The 22,758-nt window shown below is 37.1% G+C and overlaps 1 protein-coding gene across 4 annotated transcripts in view; it reads right to left on the reverse strand.

Moving 5' to 3' along the window:
• The window catches only part of LOC138176135 (scm-like with four MBT domains protein 2), a 311,257-nt gene that overhangs the window by 116,897 nt on the left and 171,602 nt on the right, over nt 1–22,758 (reverse strand). For all 4 annotated transcript variants that reach the window (XM_069106903.1, XM_069106904.1, XM_069106905.1 and 1 more), the window contains one exon: nt 14,687–14,784. In XM_069106903.1, the coding sequence (XP_068963004.1) occupies nt 14,687–14,784 (98 nt within the window). The remainder of the gene's footprint in view (nt 1–14,686; nt 14,785–22,758) is intronic.

A 22,758-nucleotide genomic window follows, 5' to 3' on the forward strand; every position in this document is an offset into this window, starting at 1 on the left:
GGCATATAGCAGAATAACTTCCAAGAAGACATAACAAACATTTTTTAAAGTAGTTGTTGAAGATTTTAATTTAAAGAAAAAAACATATATACTAGGCAGAAATCAACACTTAAATTCAGGGCTCTACTATTGACTATTATAAGATTGATGTTTTAGCTCAGTCAAACTGAGCATTATTCTTTCCATAATACCTTCTTTGCTATTGGTCATGATGTGACATAAAGAAAAATAATATCAATGCAAAAAAATCTTGAAAAGAGTAACAAAATATTTTCGGTCTATCATCTTTTCATCAAAAGAAGTATCACATGAGATTTTTTTTTTCAGTTCTGATGCTCTGATTGCTTTAATCTATAGGGAATTAGAACATTGCATAGGCTTCTCTTCAAGACCCCAATTAATTTACATAATTTCCAAGAATAGGTTTCAGTGAAATGAAAGGAAGGCTGTTAAATTAGTATTATACTCAAACTGATACATAATGAACTGCTTTTTCCATTATTTATTCAAATAGGCATGGTAGTATGCTACACTTACAAATCTCCAATGCAATTATTGTATTGTTGCTGTTCTCTTTCCTATCAATGACCTAGTGCTCATGTTTGGTAACTCTGAAACAAAACGTTACACAATAAAAAAATTACTCCCTTAAATATTGGTTTTACCCCAAAATGGCCATAAGGATGCCAGTATTTATTACATCAATAAGATCACAAGATTTCCATTTTTTTTGCAACAAATTAAATTTAATTTATCATCTATTTATAACAAAAACATAAGACTCTATAAGCCAAACTTGTAAAATGCACTTCCATTTTCTGCTTACAGTGGCAAGATAGAGGGTTTTTTTTTTAGCAAGTCAAAAACTAAAGAAAAATGCTAAAAAAAAAAAAAGTATCATGAGAACCATGCTCTGCAACTTGAATCAAAATGTTTCTAACTGGAAATTGCTATTTTCACAATATTCTGAACAAGTAGCTCTCCAAACCTTGTAAATAAATGGATAAAATAAATATGGGTCAGTATTTATTAAATAATAAAATTTAGCACCTTGAGTGTGTTTTTAAAGGAGTAAATTATCCATTCTTACTTATATTAACATCATAAGAAAGGTAGACACAACTCTAAGTAAGGATTATTCTGCCTTCTATCTACTTAATTCTCTCCCAATAAACCAAGGGCTCTCATGTTACCGCAGCAACACTCTGTACAGTCTGAGTACTCTGGACTGCAAGAGAGCATGGCAATATCACTGCTGGACAATTTCCCCCCTAGCTTCATACCCCAACCATGAGAAAATAGCTGGTGGAATTAGTGATGTGTGCCCCTTCTGCTTAGGGCATTGAGACAACTAGATGTTACCATGGTAACATCACTGAATGTTCTTAACTATACTGCCCCCATCACCAAGTTCTTATTCAGCCCTTTCCTTCCCTTCAAAGAAGGAAGTATGTAATGAATAACATTTCTAAGGGGGAAAAGTGTAGGGGGGAAGTCCCCACAAAATACACACTCTTGCTTCTCCTTGTCTCTAGGCTATTGAGAAATTGCCCTCAAGAGTAATAATCTTGTGAATAAAAAAAATGCGACCCTCCATAACATTCCCTCAATGGGAAGGCACGCAAACACCCAAGCAGAGAATCAATACTGCATACATCCCATTCATCTCCTTTTTTCATTCCTGCTGCCCTCGGCTTCAACTTGTTACCCCTCTACTTCCAGCAGAGGGGACAAAGTAGACTTTTGTTATTTCCAAGCCTCTGTGAGAGGATTCCTGAAAGAAGTGCTCCATCCTCTCCCTTTCTTTGTTTTCCTGTCTCCACAGGTGAGCCACCCTGGGCTACCTTTTTCCCTTCTGGGATCAATCACCATGGACTGAACCTCTTTCAGTTAGGACTCGGCTTCTTATCCTAGGGGGATAAGCCCTGATATGGGGGAACCTGACTTATGCAATGACCACTATGTGGCTTTCTCTTAATGCCATTAAGGACGGCTACCCATATGTCACTAAAACATGTTGTAAAGAGTTAAAGAAAGAAAAAAATAATAATACTGGCAACCCCCCAAGGTATCTCATACCATTTAATCTATGTTTATAGAAATAGAGAGGCTGTTTAATAGCAAAAATTTTCTTTATCCCATGATAGACCAACATCCTGTAAATAACTGAGTCTCTGTTTATGAAAAGCGGGGTTCATTCTGACCTTGGGCACAGGATTATAGAGGTCATTACTCAGAACTACTGGAAATGTGATTTAAGTTACTAAACATTTATAAACATACGGTGCCTACTGCGTGCAAAACACTATTCTGAAGGCTGTAGCAAATACTAATTTAAATGAGGCACAGTCCCTGCCCTAACAGAGCTGACAATCTAGAACAAGATATGGTACAAATCAGTCACATTTAATAAGGGCTCACCATGTCCAGGAACTGTGCTAAGCTCTGAGAGGTCACAACAGTACTCAAGGAGCTCACATACTAATAATGAATATAATATGAACTTATCAAATAAATAATTAAGGAAAAGTTAAACTGCAAGTCCTTTACAGACGGATAATTTTCATACTCAAAATTCTGTTATTATTCATTACTCTCTGCTTCTTTGGCATATTAATTGCCAATATTCCAATCTGAATGCATGGAATACAAAATTATCACTGTTTGGTAAACTCTTTGGGGTTTTTTGGGGGAGGGTAGATTATTCATGACCTCCTTCTCTTTATGTCTATGCCTCAGTATGCTGTGCTGTCTAATACCCAGTGATCTGAAGGAGTCTATACATGGCATGCAAAAGCCTAACATACCAGAATCACATTCTCCATGACCAGATAAACCTCAACTGGCAATCATTGATTCCTTGTGGGAATAAGATTAACCACCAATTAACTGCCAAGGGAAAATTCTGATGAAAAACAAAGAGATCACAGAAATCACAAAATTTTAGATTTCAAATATCATCCAATTCTAGCTCTTTCATTCTGTAAGTGAGGAAGCTGAAGCTCAGAAAAATTAAACAACTCGTCCAGGGTCATAATGAACATTTGTTAAAACTGTCTTCTTTCATTGAATATGTAATTCACTGACATATATAATTAGTTCAATGAATTATATTTGATAAAAGGTGATTTTTAAATTTTATTAGGGCCATCTACATTAAATTATATAATTTTATAATAGCTAGTATATATTATATATTTAGCTATATAAATATATATGTATATATGTACACATATATGCATACAAGTATACACACAAATGCCAGATGTGTGTATCACGTGTGAATATATGATCTCACTTCAAGATCTGTCAAGAAGTTTTACAAATATGATCTTTTATCCTCACAAAAATTCTGGGACGTAGGCATTATTATCATCTCCATTTTTATATAAGAGAAAAATGTTAAGAGTTTTTGCCCTCATGAGACTTACATTATCCTTGGAGAATTATACACAAATAAATACAAAGTTCACATAAAGTAAATGGGGGTGACAAGATATTTCCTGTCAATAACGCAACAGATCTGTGATCTCCCTAATGTACATAGTACCTCCACAAATCACAACCCAGCCATACTTTCTCATCCTATCTAATTCTGATCCACATCCTCAGTCATCATCCAAAGGGTCTATGTGACTCAGAGCACTGGAGTTTCAGCCAATGCAGCATTTAAGACATTCCGCTGTTTTCTCTTATTCTTCCTGGACCAGTTTTACACTTCTACTTGGTGTTTTTGATGCCATTGCTTGTGCTCAAATCCTCACTCCTGGTCATTGTATTAATTATTAATATTATTCTAATTCTAAATCCTCTCACCTAGAGATTCACAGAATCATAGCTCAAAGTTGGAAGGGACTTCTAGTTAAATCCATGACTGAATAAGCACCTCATCAATGTGCTCCCCAGCAAGACTGACTGCCCAGCCTTTGTTTGAAGGCATTCAGTAAGGGTGAACCCACTATCAACCACCACTGCCCATTCTAGGGTGAGTAGCTCTCTTAGGTTACAATGTTTTCCTACCCTAAGCCTAAATGAGCTGCAGCAGCCTATACCCACTAATTCTGTCCTTGGACCCATCCAAACAGCTCTAAGCCCTCACCCAGAGGGCAAACTTCATGCAGACAGAGCCATTTTGCCCTAAGTGTTCTCTTCTTGAGGTGAGATAACTTCCACCAATCCTCATGTCATGTACTTAAGGTCCTTCACCATTTATGTTACCCTACTCTAAAAGTTTATCAATATTCTCCCTAAAACGTGATTCCCCAGAACTGAATGACAAATGTGGTTTGACCAGGGCAGGACATGACAGAACTGTCCTCTCCCTAGTCTTCTCACTGCATTCTAAGATTATACTAGCTTTAGTTTACTACTACATCACACTATAGACTTGTAACTGAGCTTACAGTCAACTGACATCTCTCATTCTTTTTCTTTTTTAAATAAATTTTTATTAATTGATATTGATCTTTCTCCCAATCCTTTTCAAGTAAAATGTTGGACGGCTATACCTTCCCTATCTTATACTTGATGAAACTGATTTGGCAGGGAAAAAAAATTTCAAGTGTAAGCCTTTACATTTATCACTAAATTTAATCTTATTAGATTTGGCTTAATGTTTTCACCCTGGCAAGAACTTTCTGAGTCCTATCATCCAGGATTTTAGTTATCAACTTCTCCCACATAAAGCCTTTCCTAAACTCCCTAACTGCTACTGGTTTCCCTCTCAAACTACTTTGAATTTAACTACTTTATGTAAACAGACACACATACATATATGCTTTATATTTATGCTGTATGCATTTATATATGCATTTGTTTCCCATTAAAATATAAGTTCCTGATGATGATTGTTTCATTCTTTGTACTTGTATCTCTTGTGCATAGCATGGTATCTGACAAACAGTAGGTACTTAATAAATGCTTGCTGTTGAGTTACTCTTCTAGCTTTGATAAACATGCCAACTATGTTTTTCTTATTCAAACCATTGATAAAAATGTTAAACAATACAAGGTCAAGCACAGATGGTCTTCCAAGTTGACATGAAACAAATCCTAAGGTCAAGGAATGAAGTAGATCAAAATGAACCCCATTATACTCTCTGGCCCACGTCTCTCCATCACACATACAAGAAAAGGCTGTGGGGTCTATTAAACTATAAATTAAATTATAGTACCTACTTAGTTTCAGTGACTTTTCTGATGATGTTCTCTTCTTAGAAGTTTGTAACTGTATATTGCTTCTCAATTTCTTTTGCTTTTACCCCTAAAATCAAATTTCCCCATTTCTCCAACTTTTAGTTCATATGTATCTACTTGGTCCCAGTCAGTCCACAACACCTGGCTAGATACAATTCTCTATATCACCCTATTAAGCCAGTCATCGATACTGGAGACATTGCAATCCCACATTTTCATACCTCTTCAACCAATTATTACACGCAAAAATGTAAAACATTGAGCTGAAAGTGGATGTAATAAATAGCTCCCTGTTCCCCCCACCAACCGTCCTTCTAGAACCCTTGAAAAGACAGGAATGATCACTGGAACTTTTCCTGTTCAAAAAGAGAAACCAGGAAACCACCACTACCTCAAAATGGACACAGATCAGGAAAATTATACTACCTTCTTCCCATCACCACTCCTCCCCTGAGGTCTTACAGAGAATCTCCTTTAATATATCTCACCTGAACATAAAAGTCTTGAACAAGTTTTCTCCTTTTCCCTTCAGTAATGCGGAATTACCTGAACAATCACATAATCAATCACTCATTAAGATAGGCCTTTACTGCCAAATGTAGGAATTGGAGTGGAGAGGAGAATGAGATCAAGAATTCTCATTTTAAAATTCCTCAAACTGACAGAGGAATCTCATTCAGACTGATGCAGTGAGTAGTCCTAATTAAAAAGAGCATGAGACTTTGTCGAGTACTCTGCTAAAATGTATTGATAGCATGTTCTACCACCTACCAGAGTCAGGAAAGACCCGAGTTCAAATTTGGACTCCGACACTTACAAGCTATGTGACCCTGGGCAAGTCACTTAACCCTGCTTGCCTTATTCCACTGGAGAAAGAAATGGCAAACCGCTCCATTATCTTTACCAAGAAAACCCACTGCCAGACTGGTCCACGTGATCATGAAGAGTCAGAAACAAATCAACAACAAAACCACCTACAAGATCTTGGACAAGTCCCTTACCTCTTAAAAACTCAGTTTCCTCATCTGCAAAATCAGGGGCTTGGATTCTAAGATCCCTTCCAGCTCTAAATCTATGACCCTATAATATAATAGACGCAGTTACATGATTCAGCTGGTATTACAGTGAACTACACACATACCGAGGATCCAACTAGTTTTATTTATTGTTAGATCACGGCTTCATAAAAGTCAGTGCTCCCTAATGCCCATTTGTAGTGATGACATTCATGTGCTTCAAATTCAAGATCCAATTCACAAAAAAAAGACAAAAATATCCCTTCCTCCATACCGCTCCCCCAAAACAACATCTCTCAACTTTGAGAAACATCTCTCAACTATGAGAAACAGACATTTTTCCTGATGTCTTGAGGAAAGTGATTTCTACATGAGATTCATTTGTTTGCAGTTCACCAACCTGGAAACTCTACCAAAGCAGACTATTACCTACACCACAGAAGGAAAATAAACGACAGTCATAACTACCACCCTAAAGGCACTTGTACACAAGAACCCTCCCCCTCTTCAGGGTTGGGGTAGGAATGGGGTGGGGCTGGTTTGGGAGACAATGGAAGGACCCTTCACAAAATTCTGTCTCAGGGCCTAGAATTGAAATTTATACACTGACAAATGCAGAGAGCAATAAGCTGCCAGAGAAATGCAGGAAAGCCAACCTTCAAACATATCCAATTCCCAAATGCCATTTGCATTTTTTCTCGATAAGAGAAATTATCAGGGAAGGGAAATTCTGTCCTTAGACATGGCCACAGGTTTTTTCCTAGCTAACATATTAAGCTGCTGAACAACAAAATATTAATCACCATAGAAACTGCAAAATCACAATCCATCCGTGCTAAAATTCTAATGGTGTACATCCTTTCTTACCCCTTTGGCTATACCAGATGGAGTGAGAAAGAAAGTCTTTTCTCTCTTTGTGGAACTTAATCTTCTCTCCACAGACCCAAACCCTGGACTCATATGGGAAAATGGAAAAGAGATGTTTTTGCAAAAGGTTAAGTCTACATGTATGCTTACATATATATACATTTATATCTAAGAATTGAATAATAGGGTTAAGAATTCTCAGCATGTCCTGTGATCAAACTGTCTGAATATTCTTAATCAGATGGGAATATGTACATGGAAAGCATTTTTCAATGTCTCTAAAAAAAAAATCAATATTCCACACAATATTTTTCCATCATTTATTATTAAATGGGAATCTACAGGAAAGGAGAAATACACTAAAGAAAAGATTAACAATACAGGTCTTTGAGACCAGACTCAAAAATTAGCTTTAACTAATTGTTTTCACACTACAGTATACCATCATAAATGCCCTTCCGAAATAGATTTCTGCATTCCATACAGAATTTGAGTTTATCTCGGGAATGACCTATTCCAGGGCTGTGGAGTCTTCAGCCTTCAGAATGTGTGGAAACCTCAATTCATCCCTTTTTCATGGTCTTCTGGCTAAAACTTCCTCTCATTCCATCTTTCCTTGTGTTTCACCCTTCCTAGACCTATCATTATTATCCTTCCCTCAAGACACTCCCCTCCTCTACCAAAGGCATCGTCATCTTTCCAGTCTTCCAGGCTCATTCCTTTGGCATTATCCTTAACTACCCACTCTCCCTCAATGTTCAAATTCAAGTGCCAAACCCTGCCATCGTCAACCTCTACAATGTCTCCAACATCCACAACCTCAGGACAGGCAGACCCTCATCACCTCTTGCCTGGATTATTATGACAGCCCCCAATAGGTCTCCTTGCTTCAAGCATTCCAGTCTGTCCTTCACAATGATGCCAAAATGATTTTCCTTCAACACAGACCTGATTATGTGACTACTCTAATCAACTCCCAATGATTTCCCATTGGCTCTAGGTAAAATGTGTTCTCCTTGGTTTAATTTTTAAAGCCATTTACAAGCTGGCCCCAGTCTATCTTCTGAGCCTCAATGGACATCAGTCCTACTCCAACATTCTGTGATCCAGGTAGAGTAGACTTGCCTCTGTTCCTCACACATGAAATTCCATCTCCCATCTCTGCATCTTTGCACTGATCATCTCCCATACCAGTAAATGGACTCCTCACCTCTGCCTCATAATGCCTCCCTCTTCCTTCCAAGACATAGCTCAAGCACCATCTTCTGCTTGAAGCCTTCCCTGATACCCTCAAATGCTACTCTCCTCTTTTCCAAACTATTTTGCATTTAACTACTTTGTACTGGGTTGCATTTTTCTCTTCAGAATTATTTTTATATAGTTATACATGTATTTATTGCCTATCCCATCAGAACATAAGCTCCTTCTGAATAGGGATTGTTTCATCCTCAGTACTTGGTCTCTTGGATCCTAGCACAGTTTCTAACACATGATAAGTACCTAATAATTGCTTGTTGATTGATTAATTTACATAATCATCTAATAAGTATAAATTTGGATGACTTTGATCACAGTGAATGTAGGATGGATTTTTCCCTCCTCAGGTTTTATGTAACTGGATTTCCCCCCTTCTTTATTTTTACCATGGTGGTAGAGTCATAACATAGCATTTATGTGCAAGTGTTTAGATGACAGTGAAAATACCAGCTTTAGTTATGGCACAAGGAAGGAAGGAAGGAAGGAAGGAAGGAAGGAAGGAAGGAAGGAAGGAAGGAAGGAAGGAAGGAAGGAAGGAAGGAAGGAAGGAAGGAAAGAAGGAGGGAGGGAGGGAGAGAGGGAGGGAGGAAGGAAGGAAGGAAGGAAGGGAAGGGAGAAAGGAAAATACAAATAAAGATATATGCACATAAGGAACTCTTTAATAAGGAAATTCCCTCTAAAGATGCAGGTCAGAACCTTCTTTACAATTTATAGTCTCATGGGACTGGGGGACTGAGAGATTAAATAGCCTGTCCTGGGTTATGCCAATGTGTCTCTGGGTCAGGAGTCTTTCTGACTTTAAGGCCAGCTCTCTATTCACTTTGCTGCACTCCCTCTTCTTTCTACTATGCATTTTCTCCATACAAGTATACACACACATACACCCACACAGATATAACAGTTAACAGATTTCCCTGAAACTAAGATGATTTCTGTTCTTGAAATTCATTTTCCCAGGTTGAGCTACCAACACCTTTCTTTCTAACTCAAAATGAATCACGAGCTCATTCAATGTTTCCATCACTTATTGTTCATTTCAAACACTTTCACAGAGGATGAAAAAAAGGCAAGGATCAAGCAATGTCATTTCTTAAAGACATAAAGAGGGATAATGGATGGTTGGTGGCATTTCAGTGTTTTTCTTTCCTTACACTTACACATTAATGAAGGTGGTTTGACAAATCCTCCCTCTCCCCACCCCACCAACTTCAGAAATTTGCATTTCCTTGGAAGACAATAAATGGCAAATTGGGAATACTTTTCTTCATTTGCAGAACATCTGTTTGATAGATACATTAGCTGCTAGTGAAGTTGCTATAATTTAAAATTTATAAGCAAGTAGGGTGGAGAGTGGATTACAAGTTATAAAAATTACAAAGAATAAAAAGTAATATAAATTATAATAAACAGCATGGATGTGTGAAGATCTCAGAAAAGATATTCCATTAATTCTCAATATATGAATTTTTGTCCCCCACCATGCACATATTGTTCCCTCTTAAAACCTTTCTAAAAATACAAAAATTGTCAGACCCATTTAAGTTGTATATACCCCAAGTGAATTAGACAACTAAAATCATCATCTTGATAATTCTCACCACGCCCCACCCCCAATGACTAGCCAGCTAAGAGCCTTATTTTACAAAGGCAAAGGCATAATAAACAGACACCTAGCTAGTTTCCATGTATGTCTGGTTCTACATGCATGTTTAAACATGCCTGAGCTTACACTGACATTGAGGTACTTCATGTTAGTTGATGGTGGAGCACACATTACTAATGAGAACCCAGGCCTAGTACATAAAGACTGGATATTTAAGGGATGCTTATGTGACTGTTAATCAAATGATGGCTTTGGTGGCTCCACAGTGGGGCACAGTGTGAAATTAATTTGGTCATCTTGGCTGCCAGGTATTTTCTTTCATATCATTCGCAATCAATGGTCTGCCTTTTCTGAGCTCTGATGATTACAAAGCTGGCTCAGTCTCAGATAAACCTACCCTACTCTAGACAATTTATTCAAGATTCAGTGAAATGTCAACCTGACTTTTAAAGCAGCCACCTGCTAGTAGGCCAGTATTAGCCTACCCATAGACTGTCTGAGCTAGAAGAGGCCTTAGAAATAACCTAATCCAATTCCCTCATTTTGCAGATGAGGAAACTAAGGTCTATTAGTGAGAAGTTCAAAGCCAATTAAAGCACGGATTGTTCATTAAAGACATACTTTACCAAAAGTTTCAGTGAAAGAAAGGCAACACATTCTCCCTGCAAAAACACAAGCTGCTTTGATAGTTTTAGATACAGACAGAGACAGCCTTCTCATTCCCATCTGCCCCTACCTCTATCTAGGAGGTAGGGAATAAAAGTAACCGAATGTTTAGCCTTTTTCTTTTTACCACAATGGTGTTCATAACATAGTTATGCAAATAGGTGGTACTATCTATGTGGTAGTGAAAATGCCAATTTTAGTTATGGTATTTAGTCTTTTTAGGAAGGGAAGGAGGGAGGAAAGAAGGGAGGAAGGAAAGAAGGGAAGGAGGGAGGGAAGGAGGAAGGGAGGGAGGGAGGAAGGAAGGAAGGAAGGAAGGAAGGAAGGAAGGAAGGAAGGAAGGAAGGAAGGAAGGAAGGAAGGAAGGAAGGAAGGTCCTTCATTAAAAGAGGCAATAGTAGTGTTGGTAGGAATGAGAGGTGGGCTCTACCTTTCCTAATTGACTTTATAACCTCACTGGTAACACACATTAGTTAAAGGTGAGCCTGAACCTGGCAGCCTTATATATAAGAACACATATATGCTATATGCTGAAAACTTTTGTTGGCTAATGTGATTCATCCCATCAAAACACCCATTTATCTGAAGTGTAAAAACAATGGCTTTGAAATATTGTTCATCTCAGCCCATTAAATGTGCTTAGCTTTGACTTGTGTCTCATAACAGCTGAACATTATGACAATTTCCCACCACAACATGCATCTAGGATGATTCATTGCTGAATCCAAATATATATTCCTTGCACCACAATGAAAATAACTAGAAATAAGTTAGCCTGCTGGGAAACAGTGATGATCAAACAGTGATAAGAGGGAAAATACAGAGTCTATTTTGGGACTCTGCAGGAACATATTTGCATGCTGAAACTTCCAAAACTTAAAAAAATAAGACAGATTTTTTTCATTCCTTATATTTTTTTTAATTGTGACCATTAGTGTGATACCACACCCATATTTTTTTTTAGGCTTAATTACCTCCACATACATGCAACTACCTACAACAATATTTGGCAACCTGTTTAAAATTTTTTCATATTCTCCTATGATATAAGATGATTTTCAATACCTTAAAGTTTTAAAATTCTATCAATCAACAAGCTGCTTCCCACATTCCAAGGGCTGTGCTGGAGATACAAAAACATAACAGACCTTACTTTCAGGAATCTTACATCCCCATCTATATTTAAGTTTAAATGATGGGCATGTAATTTTTTTTGGGGGGTGGAGGGAAGGACAATCAGGGTTAGGTTACTTGTCCAGGATCACACAACTACTAAGTGTCTGAGGCTGGATTTGAACTCAGGTCCTCTTGACTCCAGGGCTGGTGCCTCATCTACTGTATCACCTATGGGCATGTAATTTTTATCCAATGACCAGCAAAAAGATGAACCCACAAATAGCCTGAATCTATTAATCCAATGTATGAGAAACTGAAGACCTTTAGGATTTTTCCTACTCACTAATTTGATATGATTCCATATTATGAGGTGGTAACTTCATAAAGTAGGGCAAATAGAAGTTGATTTTTTTCAAAAGGTACATTCTAATAATTATGAACCAAATTAGGTTTTAAGATTTGAAATTATAGCATTCATTAAAATATAAGATTAAGAGAGTTTGTGTCAATATTTCTTTTCCATTTTATTCAATGGAGCAATAAACTTATCCACAAATGGGAATGTATGAAAATATGTATTTGGTGGTGCTCAATACTGAGTTAGACACACACTGTAAGAGGTACAGAAGTGGCGTATTATGTGGTCTTTGCCCTCAAAGAGATTTTGATCAAGGGAAGGAAGACTAGGTAGAAGAAAACTTATCAGTGACAAATTCTTAGGCACAACATGAAAATGACTTCCTAAGTCTAAGAAGAAGTCAAAAGAAAGCAGAGATTATATTTTAGAAAATGCAGGTGAGCTACTAAAATATGAATCATGTCTGACTTTTCTTTTTAATTAAAACAAGCAAACAACAATAACAAAAAAAGAAACTACTAGTAGGTTTATTTTTTTTTTAAATATACTTAGGAGCTTTTTCAAATGTACTCCTAAGTAATCAACCTGCACCTCTAATTATGCCCTTATTATATTAACTCAAGAAACAAAATTCATTAAGAATGGAATAAGAAAGTTATAGAGGTTTATATATGGCTTCATTTTTCAGTATTACCTCAGGAAAGCACCAGGGATTGTGTGTTACGTTATCTGAAGTGATTATACATTATTTCATTAACAGGTAAGTCAGAAAAAAATGTTTAGGCAACCCTGATTTGTCAGCAATTATTGCTACTAGTGCAACAAAGTCTTCAGTCAAGCAGCTTAAAATGCTATAAATATGTCAAGCAGTTCATCCTCAAGCCATACATCTATATCGTAAATTAAGAGACAAGTCTTTTTAGTCCCATTTTTATAGACAGGGAAATTATAAGATAGAAAGATGAGTCATTTTTTTCTAATCTGCCAAAAAATTGAATCAGTAATGGAACTAAGGCTCAGAAAACAAACATCCAGACCACTATTTATCCCCTTCTTCAACAAACAAACATTTATCACATAACTACTATGCACAAGGTTCTCTGCTCTCTGAATACAGTCCCTATCTTCAAGGAGCTTAAAAAATTAATAATATTTTTATTACTTTTCAAAACTACCATAAAACACAATTAAGCTGTTCTAGTCTAGAAAATGAACTCCTTGGAACTAACTGGAAAAACTTCTAAGATTCATAGCACCATAAATCTAGATCTGGAAGGGCCATCTAAGGTCACTGGGTATATAACCCTCTCGTTTTACAGGTAAGAAAACGGAGGCCCAGGCAGATTAAAGGACTTGGCCAAGGTCACAGAGATAGTAAACATCATAGGCAGGATTTGAACTCAAGACCTAAGACTATATATTCAATGCTTTTTCCAGTGTACTATGCTGTTCCTATATAGTCTGGACTTTGCCACCTACACTGGGTGATACAGTACATAAAGAACTTCACCTGATGGCAGAAGATCTGAATTCAAATCCAGCCTCATACATTTACTAGCTATGTGACCCTGGGCAATTCATTTAACCTCTCCTAGCTTCAGTTTCTCCACCTATCTCCCAGGGTTGTTGTGAGAATATTTGTAAAGTGCTTTGAAAACCTTAAAAGTACTAAATAAATGTGAGCTATTATTATTGATAACAACAGTGTTTCCCCTTGGCCAAATATACAGGGAACAGAACATTGGCCTGGGAGCCTAGAAACATAGGTTCTAGTCTCTGCTCTGCTATGTGAACTTCAGTTTCTTTGGACTTTGATTACCCTACCTACACAATAAAAAAGCTAGACTAGATGGTCTCTTTTCTGTTCTAAAACTCTATGATTCTATACATATAGTCTTTCTTCCCAGGATAAAATAAAATATATTCCTACAAGTTCTTATAAAACTTAAGAGTGTCAGGCATTCAATCCATTTCAGACCTCTCAAAATTTTGTAAATTTCTTTTCATTATAACAAGTAGATGTATGTAACTCCCACTTATACATGTGTTAAATAATCAATACCTTTAACCTCATGGGTAATCACAGGGAAAAACTGAAAAAGTCAGATAAAGCTACCTTATACATAAATAGTATACCCTTAATATATTGTCTGCTGAATCAAAATGGAACCCAAATAGGGGAGTGGGTCAACATTAGAATTCAAATATCAAAACTGATTTCTCTTCCTTTTTTATAGGACCATACATTTAGAGCAGGTCCATCAACATTGAACACAACTTTTACATTTACACAAGTGAATAAATTGAGGCTTAGGGATGGTAAGAGACTTGCCCAAGGTCATGTAGGGAATAAGTAGCAAGATTGAGATTAGAGCCCTGGCTTTCTGACTCAGATTATATGATTGTACCTAAATGGTTTATATTTAAATACTTGACATGGAAATATCACCAGAAAGGAAGCTTTCTAAAGTGGAAAACTGAGGGAAAATATTGGCTAGAACCCAATAGAATGTATTTTGATTGGAGTGATATTGAAAACATTCACATACTCATTAGTTTCTGGTCTCCTGTTCAAACCTGTGTTCTAGAGAAGAATGAACAGCTTACCTTGAACGCTTCCATTGGAAGAGGAAATTTTGCAGCATCATTAAGAGATTTTTCCAGAGCACATTTCCATTCAGATGTTGTCTTCAAAGAATAGATTTCTGGGTGAACAACAACAAAACACATAACAGTGTATAGGCTACATAATGCTATAGCTCTGTGTGTTCATTCACAAATGTTAACTTTGCAAAGCCTCAGTAAAAACCTAATAACCATAGCAGTCGCACTGTAACTACTACAAAGACCCACTCCCAAATTTGTGAGATTAATGGCAACTTAGGATTCCATTATACAAAGTGCAAAATGGGCTAAACAAAGCTCCTCTATCTAAAGGGAGCATTTGCATACACTCTACAAGCATTCTAAAAGGGATTTAATGGTATTAATCACATTAGCAAGACCTTCAGTGATGCACTACCCACAAATCACCTAGGAAACAATATCCACTGATGAAGAACTTAATATCTGATGTATTTCCACTCTAAAAAAGCATTCAGTTGCCTATCAGTCACCATTATTACAGCACATTTGTCATCAAATCTTTCTAAGCTTTCTGCATGAGATCCATGTAAATCATAAAATTACTGAAAGGTAAATTAAAATTTACTAACCAAGTTTAATATTTACACTTGAAATGTTGCTGTTAATACACCACATGCTACCCATATTTGTTTCTGGGGGGGAAAATTACCCATGTGGGTTATTGACTCTGAGTGTAAAAATTAAAAAAAAAAATTAAAAAGAAATTGTCAAGTAATGTTTTTACCTGTGGCTGAAACTTCAGGGGAATTTTATGATCTGATCTCAACAGATTTAAGACCTTATCAAAATAGGATTTGCAGAAGCACTCACTGGAAGTGGATATGTTTATACCATCACTATATCAACCCAGGCTACTTTAGACAGACAGACAGGATATGAATATGAATTTAAGTACAGTTAAAAGGCAACATTAAGCATTTGGGGCTATATTTTTAATTCCCTGCCTGTCTGCTTTTTAACATGTAGTCATATATTTTGATCCTCAATGCTTCTAGATTCACCTTGTACTTTGAAGCCCTTTTAGGATGTGTATGTGTTCATTGTCTCTTTATTATTTTCAATACCTTTTTTTATGGTGGGAAAGAAATGCAGCCCAAACTCACTGAACCATCAATGCCTCACCTGGGTGCGCTGATGTCTAACTAGCTACAAAAATTCAAGTTTAACTAGTAAATAATAGCAGACAATATCTGAATACAAATAACAAATACTTCAGTATTTGGAAGGAAAGTCTTGTATTGAGGCATTTTTTAAATAGAGAAATTACCACTCACAACCAATTAAGGTAGAGGGATAAAAGAAACAGATCATGGAACTTGGCATATTGCTATGAAGTCAGTCAAAGCCCTGAAGTGTCTTTATGACTGACATTTAACTTCTAATGGTTAGCCTAACACCAGGAGATAGTGTACACTCAATGAATACCTTCCAATTTGCTAATTTATTAAATGGCTTTTCCATCACAACAAACTGCACAAGAGAAACAATTTCTATAGAATTTACTAAACTTAAGGCAAAAATAACCAAGATGATAATGCACTGAAAATCTAGTTTAAAGTAATTAAACTTAATTCTTCCAACACTGAATTTTGCACTGCTTTTAAGTAGCCAGACTGGAGTGATGGCTTTATTCATTATTAACTAAGCATCTTTTTTTTTTTTTACACTAGGGTACTTAGATTAGTTCTAACTAATTTGTTCTCAGTATAGAATAATGTGCTCAACAAAGCCCTATTCTGATGTTTTGGAGAGGCATGGAGGTGAACCTGGGGTCTTGAAGGCTTTGCCAGTGGAGTACCAGCTGTGGAAGACTTCTAATACTGGAAAAGCTTTGAGTATGTTATCAGCAAGAGTCTGAATCTGCTTTCCAGGGACCAGCCTAATTGAGGATGAAGATCGCGACCAGTAAGTTAGTCATTTGGCCAAAGGTAACCCACTACACAAAAATATAAAATGGCTCTCAGTTTTATATAGCTTTTCTGGTGACAGTGGCAACACGGCTGAAAAGAGGGCATAAAGAATTATGAATCAAAGATTATGGAGATAAGGCTATTAACTAGGAATTCTGTGAATTAGGGTTTTTTAATATATTGATAACCATTTCACTATAATTTATTTCCCTCATGTATTTTATTAATTTAAAAATTTTCTAAGAAGATATGTGTGTGTATGTTTCTTGAATGCCAAAGTGGTCAATGATACAAAAAAAATTTAAGAACTCCTTTTTAACAGTCTAAAACTCTCATTTAATGGTTATACTAAAATGGCACTTCAGTTTGGTAATCTAAAAATAAGAGTCTTGTCCAATGACCACTGAGTAAACATACTACCAGAAGAACTGAATCCTATCAATGTTAACATTCTCACTCTACATGGAACCAGAAAGGTCAAGTAATGGAAAATCAGATGACTGAGAAGTTCTATGAAAAAGGCAAAGGAAGGAATTGGTAGAGCTGGTTTTATCCTATGCCCACTCAAAGACAACAAGAAACATCACCCCATGGGATATTTGGTCGTCTTATATTGCAGAGGTCATGATAAGACCACTATGATAATAACTGCAGCTTATGGACCATATTCAAGAGGTTGAAAAGGTTTAAAAAAACTCCATGAAGGATGCACTAAGATCCTCCAAATTATACATATCTACATTTGATATTAGATGACTTCAGAGCCAGGAAGAAATCGGTTAAGATGACAATACATAGTGGAAAATATGAATCAAGGATAAAAAAAAATGAGGGGCCAAACATGAAAAGACCACACAGAAGCCCCTTGTCTACTTCCTTCCAGAAAAAACAAAATTGGTCAGTAGACACTAAACATTATAAACTAAATAATACTGCAACAAATGAAACTGTTTATATTTGAACAGATAGGAAATGATTCACTACTGATAACAGGAGTCATTCCTGAATCATATGTCTGGGTACAGTCAGACCACTGACTTGTAAGAGCCAAGTACAAAATTAGTACAAAGCTAGAATAAAAATGAGAAAAAAAGATATGGTGCCCAATTAAAACAACTCCATCTGGGCAGGCTTAAATATATTATCAGTGACCCCCAAAAAAAAAAAGAGGATATGGATGGAACAAAAAACACAGACCACAAACTACAATAATTTTTTTCAGAAATTTTTCCAATAAGAATCAATTACCATAACAAAGGAACCACAAAACAGCCTAAAAGGTTTCTCAGTCAGCACATACTTGACTCATTGCCAAGTGAAAGGAGTAAAAGACAGCGCTGGTTTAGGGGGAAAAATACTGTTTGCAAAACCTTATGGAGAAGGATGATGGAAATTATGAACAGTATCACTTCATAAATCAAGGCAGATACAGTTCAAGATAAAATCAGGGTTTAAATAAAACTTTGCAGGTGACCCAAGGAAATAATTCCAAGTGCATTTAGAGATGAAAAATAGAAGATCAGCAAAGAAAAGAAAAATAAAACAGATCTATACTTTTATAACAAACTTTTACTCACCATTAAGGGGAGTAGAGCCAATACATTTAGACCCTAATATTACTGTCCTGGATGTCCTTAAAAAGGAGGTTGAAAATGATATTAAATAAAACAAAGGAAAAGAAGCTAGCTTAGACTAAGTGTACATAGAAGATATATTTGATGGTGGTGACAAAATTGTAAGGGTATTGAAGGTCAGAACCATGAAGTAACTGAAGGGGGAAATACCAAAGGTATGGAAAAGATCTGTCTTATATGACTTCTTTCACACATACATCAACTTTTTATGAAGATAATCTATATACATATATCAAGAGAACCCACTGAAGAGAGTATAAGAAGGTATGACATAGGAAACCATATCTTTATCATCATACAACTGAGAGAAAGAACAAATGTAGAGTTCTATTCTGCTCTAATGTTGATTTTAAAAAAGCATTTGATTCATTAGATCAAAGCACTACCTTGAACACTTTCTTCATACAAGGTACCTCCTATTCATATATCAAAAAATTGCTGAAAGATCTTTTGTGGATGAATGAACGAATGAATGAATGGAAAGAAAAATTATAAACCATTTGCTAATAGTACATGTCAAGCACTGTGCTATATTCTAGAGGTAAAAACTCCAAACAGTGAGGCAGTCCCTGCTTCCAAAAAGCTTATACTCTAAATAGGAGTTCTGTTCAGCTTCAGGTCTGCTTCAGATAGAAAGGTCTGAAAATTCTAAGTTAGATAGCAAGGTATCTGATAGCAAGAAATGTATAGGACAATAATAGGTTAGATGGTAGTGTCCAAGGATCATGAAGGTAGTAGAAGGGCAAATGGTAAAGTTTGGAGGGCCTGCAGATTCGGGGGCTGGGCAGATGGAAAAGCCTGGCAAACCTTCATCTTTTCAGAAGGATCATAGTTAATGACTTCCAGCTCCTCTAAATGGTTCAATTGTTCCCATCCTGTCTCCTCACTGGAGTCTGTAAGGATATTAATATTAGTAGTTTTTCAAAGCTGGCCTCCCTGATGAGGTCTGATCTGAAATATCATTCAATGAAATAAAATGGGGAGATATGAACAAAGTTTGCCTCTATCATCATGGAGGAGATCCAGAGCAGAATCCAAGCTGAAGAGGGATTGATTCCCTTATCAATGGTGAGACTATTCCATGTTCCTGTTGGTGGCTGACATTGTGGTTACTGAAAAGCCTTGAAACACCTTGGAAGATCCTGTAAGAAATCCAAAACTGCTCTAAAGAATTAAGCCTGGGGGTGGCTAGGTGGCACAGTGAAGACAGCACAGACCCTGGAGTCAGGAGGACCCGAGTTCAAATGTGACCTCAGACACTTAACACTTACTAGCCAGGTGACCTTGGGCAAATCACTTAACCCCAATTGCCCTGCCCCCCACCAATAAAAGGAATTAAGCCTGACCTCCACATTGACCTGGATAAGGGGGTATCATAGGTGGACTGATATCATATGAAAAAGAATTGGCACTCAATGTAGGATGCAGATTTATATAAATGGTGACAACTTCACAGGCATTCTTTCTCACCTGTGTCTTTTGTTTCTCAGAGAGCCAGATCTTCAGTGACAGTAAGAACAATGACAATCATTTGTGGGTGAAACTGGGAAGTGCTGCCTCTCTAACAATATCAGTTCAAGAAGGTTTACATCTTACTTGGTGGGTAACCAGACTGAAGCCAGTGGTAGTTGGGGTGAAATGCTCACGGGCAGTATGGACCTTATAAACGTAAGTACGCCAGATACGGATCAGCCTGCAGTGGTACTGATAATAACATGGGACTGGAATGCTGGACCTGGGATGTTAGCTACTGCAAAGGACCAGGTTATATGAAACCTTTTAAAGAAACTAGGTTCAGAAAGAGAACTAAAATAAGAACACAGAATGAAATGAATGAGAATGGAGAAGTAAAGGTAATAGTCAGCTTACTAGAAAAACACTGGATTAGATGTGTCACTCAGCTGAGAGAAAGAAGTAAAAGGCTCCTTTGGAGTCCGAAAGAAAACAGGATTCCTGCTAATGGAGCCTAAAAGATTAAGTCATCGGGTCAAGGACCATCAAGAGAACAACTCCAAGTGGAACAAAGAGGCGGCCCAAGATGCAACTACAAAAGGACTCTACTATTCCAAGGGCCTATAGATTTCTCTCAAGACCACTCTGTCTAGGCCTGGGTTAGAAGCCAGACAGACTTGAAGAAATGGCGGTGACCCCAAGGATTATAGCTAAAGGAATGCCATGTTGGCCAGAAAGGAAATAAAAGTAAACAATGCCCAAGAGACTCTTTAATGCTCTGATTTTATGCCTAGCTAAGTGCTTAATGAAAAGTTATGTATTTATAAGGTTTTAGTTATACATATAATTTAATAATTGTTATTGATATTAATAAAATATACAAAATAATGACAATAAAATTATATTAACAATTGCTATATTAATTAGTTATAGCACGCCCTGGGATTCTCTCATAAGGTAGCAAAGATGAGCTGTACATTTAAATGGATTCTGGCTATGACGTATAACAGCCAGGATGCTTTTTGAGGGTAGTGAAGAATTAAAAAGAGAAAGGAAAGCTAAGAGCCCCATCCCCATCCCTGCCCCATGGACTCTGGAAAACAAAGGACACTCTCTCCAGTCTTAGCAGAAGTGGTAACTCATATGGGGGAACTTCCTTTTAGGGGAGGGGAGGCCCATGGAATTGAAGGCAAGACCAAGAGCTACTCGAGTTTACCAGTCTAATAGGCAATTTCTGCTTCTCCAACCATTGAGGCACAGCATGGGTAGGGCTCATCCTGGATTTCTGACACTGGATCAGTCTTCAAACTCCCACCAAACCAGGGATTTCTGAAATTCTTCTCAGACCAAAGCTTCAAGGTCAAGGTCATAGGAGGTAGGGAGAAAATCATCAGGCCAAACCATACCCAAAAAGGGGCTTCAGCCAGTGCACAGAAAATATCCCTCTGTCCTCTTTCTAGGAATATTGCATATGAAAACAGAATTTAACCCTGGGGCTTATTTCCCTTTTTTTAAAAGGTGAAAATTAACTGCACTGTTGTCAGTTATACTCAACCACCTGCAGAAGCTAAACACCTAATAGTTTCAATAAGCAGAATTGCACATGTGTGCAATTCATTAGACAGAGGCATTTCGATTACACTGGCAAGTTTATGGACAATAAACAGTACTGTTAAAAGAGCATAAAGCATTTTCTTAAAATGCTAGTGTTGCAGGTAATTTAACAAAGTGCACCATGTCAATGTGTGTTTAGGGGAAGTAATAAGCAATTAAAATGTGTCCTGATTCATCTTTAACTAGAAGCCTACATGAAAATGAGGCAATCTTCCTTTGTAGGATTTGGCAGGCTGCTTTATAATAAATGTTACAGGAAGCAGGAGTGTAAAAAAAATAAAACTTGGAAAATCCTGAGACCAAACAGTCCTATTCAATTCACTGAACAATGATTAAGGGTATACTATATGGAAAGCACCATGCTTGGCACTGAATTTTTTATTTGTTTCTGATTTTTTTTAAAGGGGAAGGAATGTGATTTCATTGGTAAAGGGAATATTCAGTGAGGAAACTCTCTCAACCAATTAAGGGCATAGGGCACTGAGAGGTTATTGACTACCAAGGGTTACAGAGCCTGTCACAGAACCCAGCTGTCCTTCTAGTACATAATACTGCCTATTCAGACAATGGTGATCAAAAGACAAGACCGAAAGAAGCAGTCCCTGTCCTCATGAACCTTACATTCTACTAAGCACAAGAGTTCTTATCCAGAGGTCCAATGGTTTTTTAAAAAGTATATTTGGGGCAGCCAGGTGGCACAGTGAGTCAGAGTGCCGGCCCCAGAGTCGGGAGACTGGAATCGGTTCCGGCCTCAGATACCTAACACCCACACAAAATAACTGGCCGTGTAACCTTGGGCAAGTTACTTAATCCCAATTGCTTAAAAAAAAAAGTATATTTGATAACTGTATTTTAATGTAATTGGTGTGCCCTTTGCATATCCTAAATTTTTTTCTTTCATGTATTTAAAGGCAATTTATTCTGAGAAGGCATCCAGTGGCTCCATCAGATTGCCCCAGAGGTCCACGACATAGAGAAGGTTAAGAACCCCTATTCTAGCACAGTGGCTGGCACATACAAATGCTTATTCTCTTCCCCCTTGTTTCTCCTAGATAAGTAAATAAAGGAAAATGTGAGAAGAGAGAGTATTTTAATAACAGGAAGGGGGAAGGGTGGGGTACTAAGCAACTGAGCTGAGCCCTGATACTGAGAGACAAAAGAGGGAAGGGATACGTGCGTTCATATTTGCATCCCCAGTGCTGAGCTCAGCACCTGGCACATAGTAGGTGCTTAATGTTTGTTGACCAACATGGGAATTGGTTTTGCATGTGTATGGTGGGAAATAGATGGAATGTAGAATGCAAGAACACCTGGCAATCCAATTTGGCTTGAATACAGAATGCATAAAAAGGCATGTGAAATAAGGCTAGATGAGTAAGATGTAGCCAGACCACAGAGGATTTTTAAATGTCAAACAGAGGGG

Source organism: Petaurus breviceps, unplaced genomic scaffold (assembly GCF_028583685.1).
Source record: "Petaurus breviceps papuanus isolate PSGF00001 unplaced genomic scaffold, PetGlider_PUasm1.0 81, whole genome shotgun sequence".
Lineage (NCBI taxonomy): Eukaryota > Metazoa > Chordata > Mammalia > Diprotodontia > Petauridae > Petaurus > Petaurus breviceps.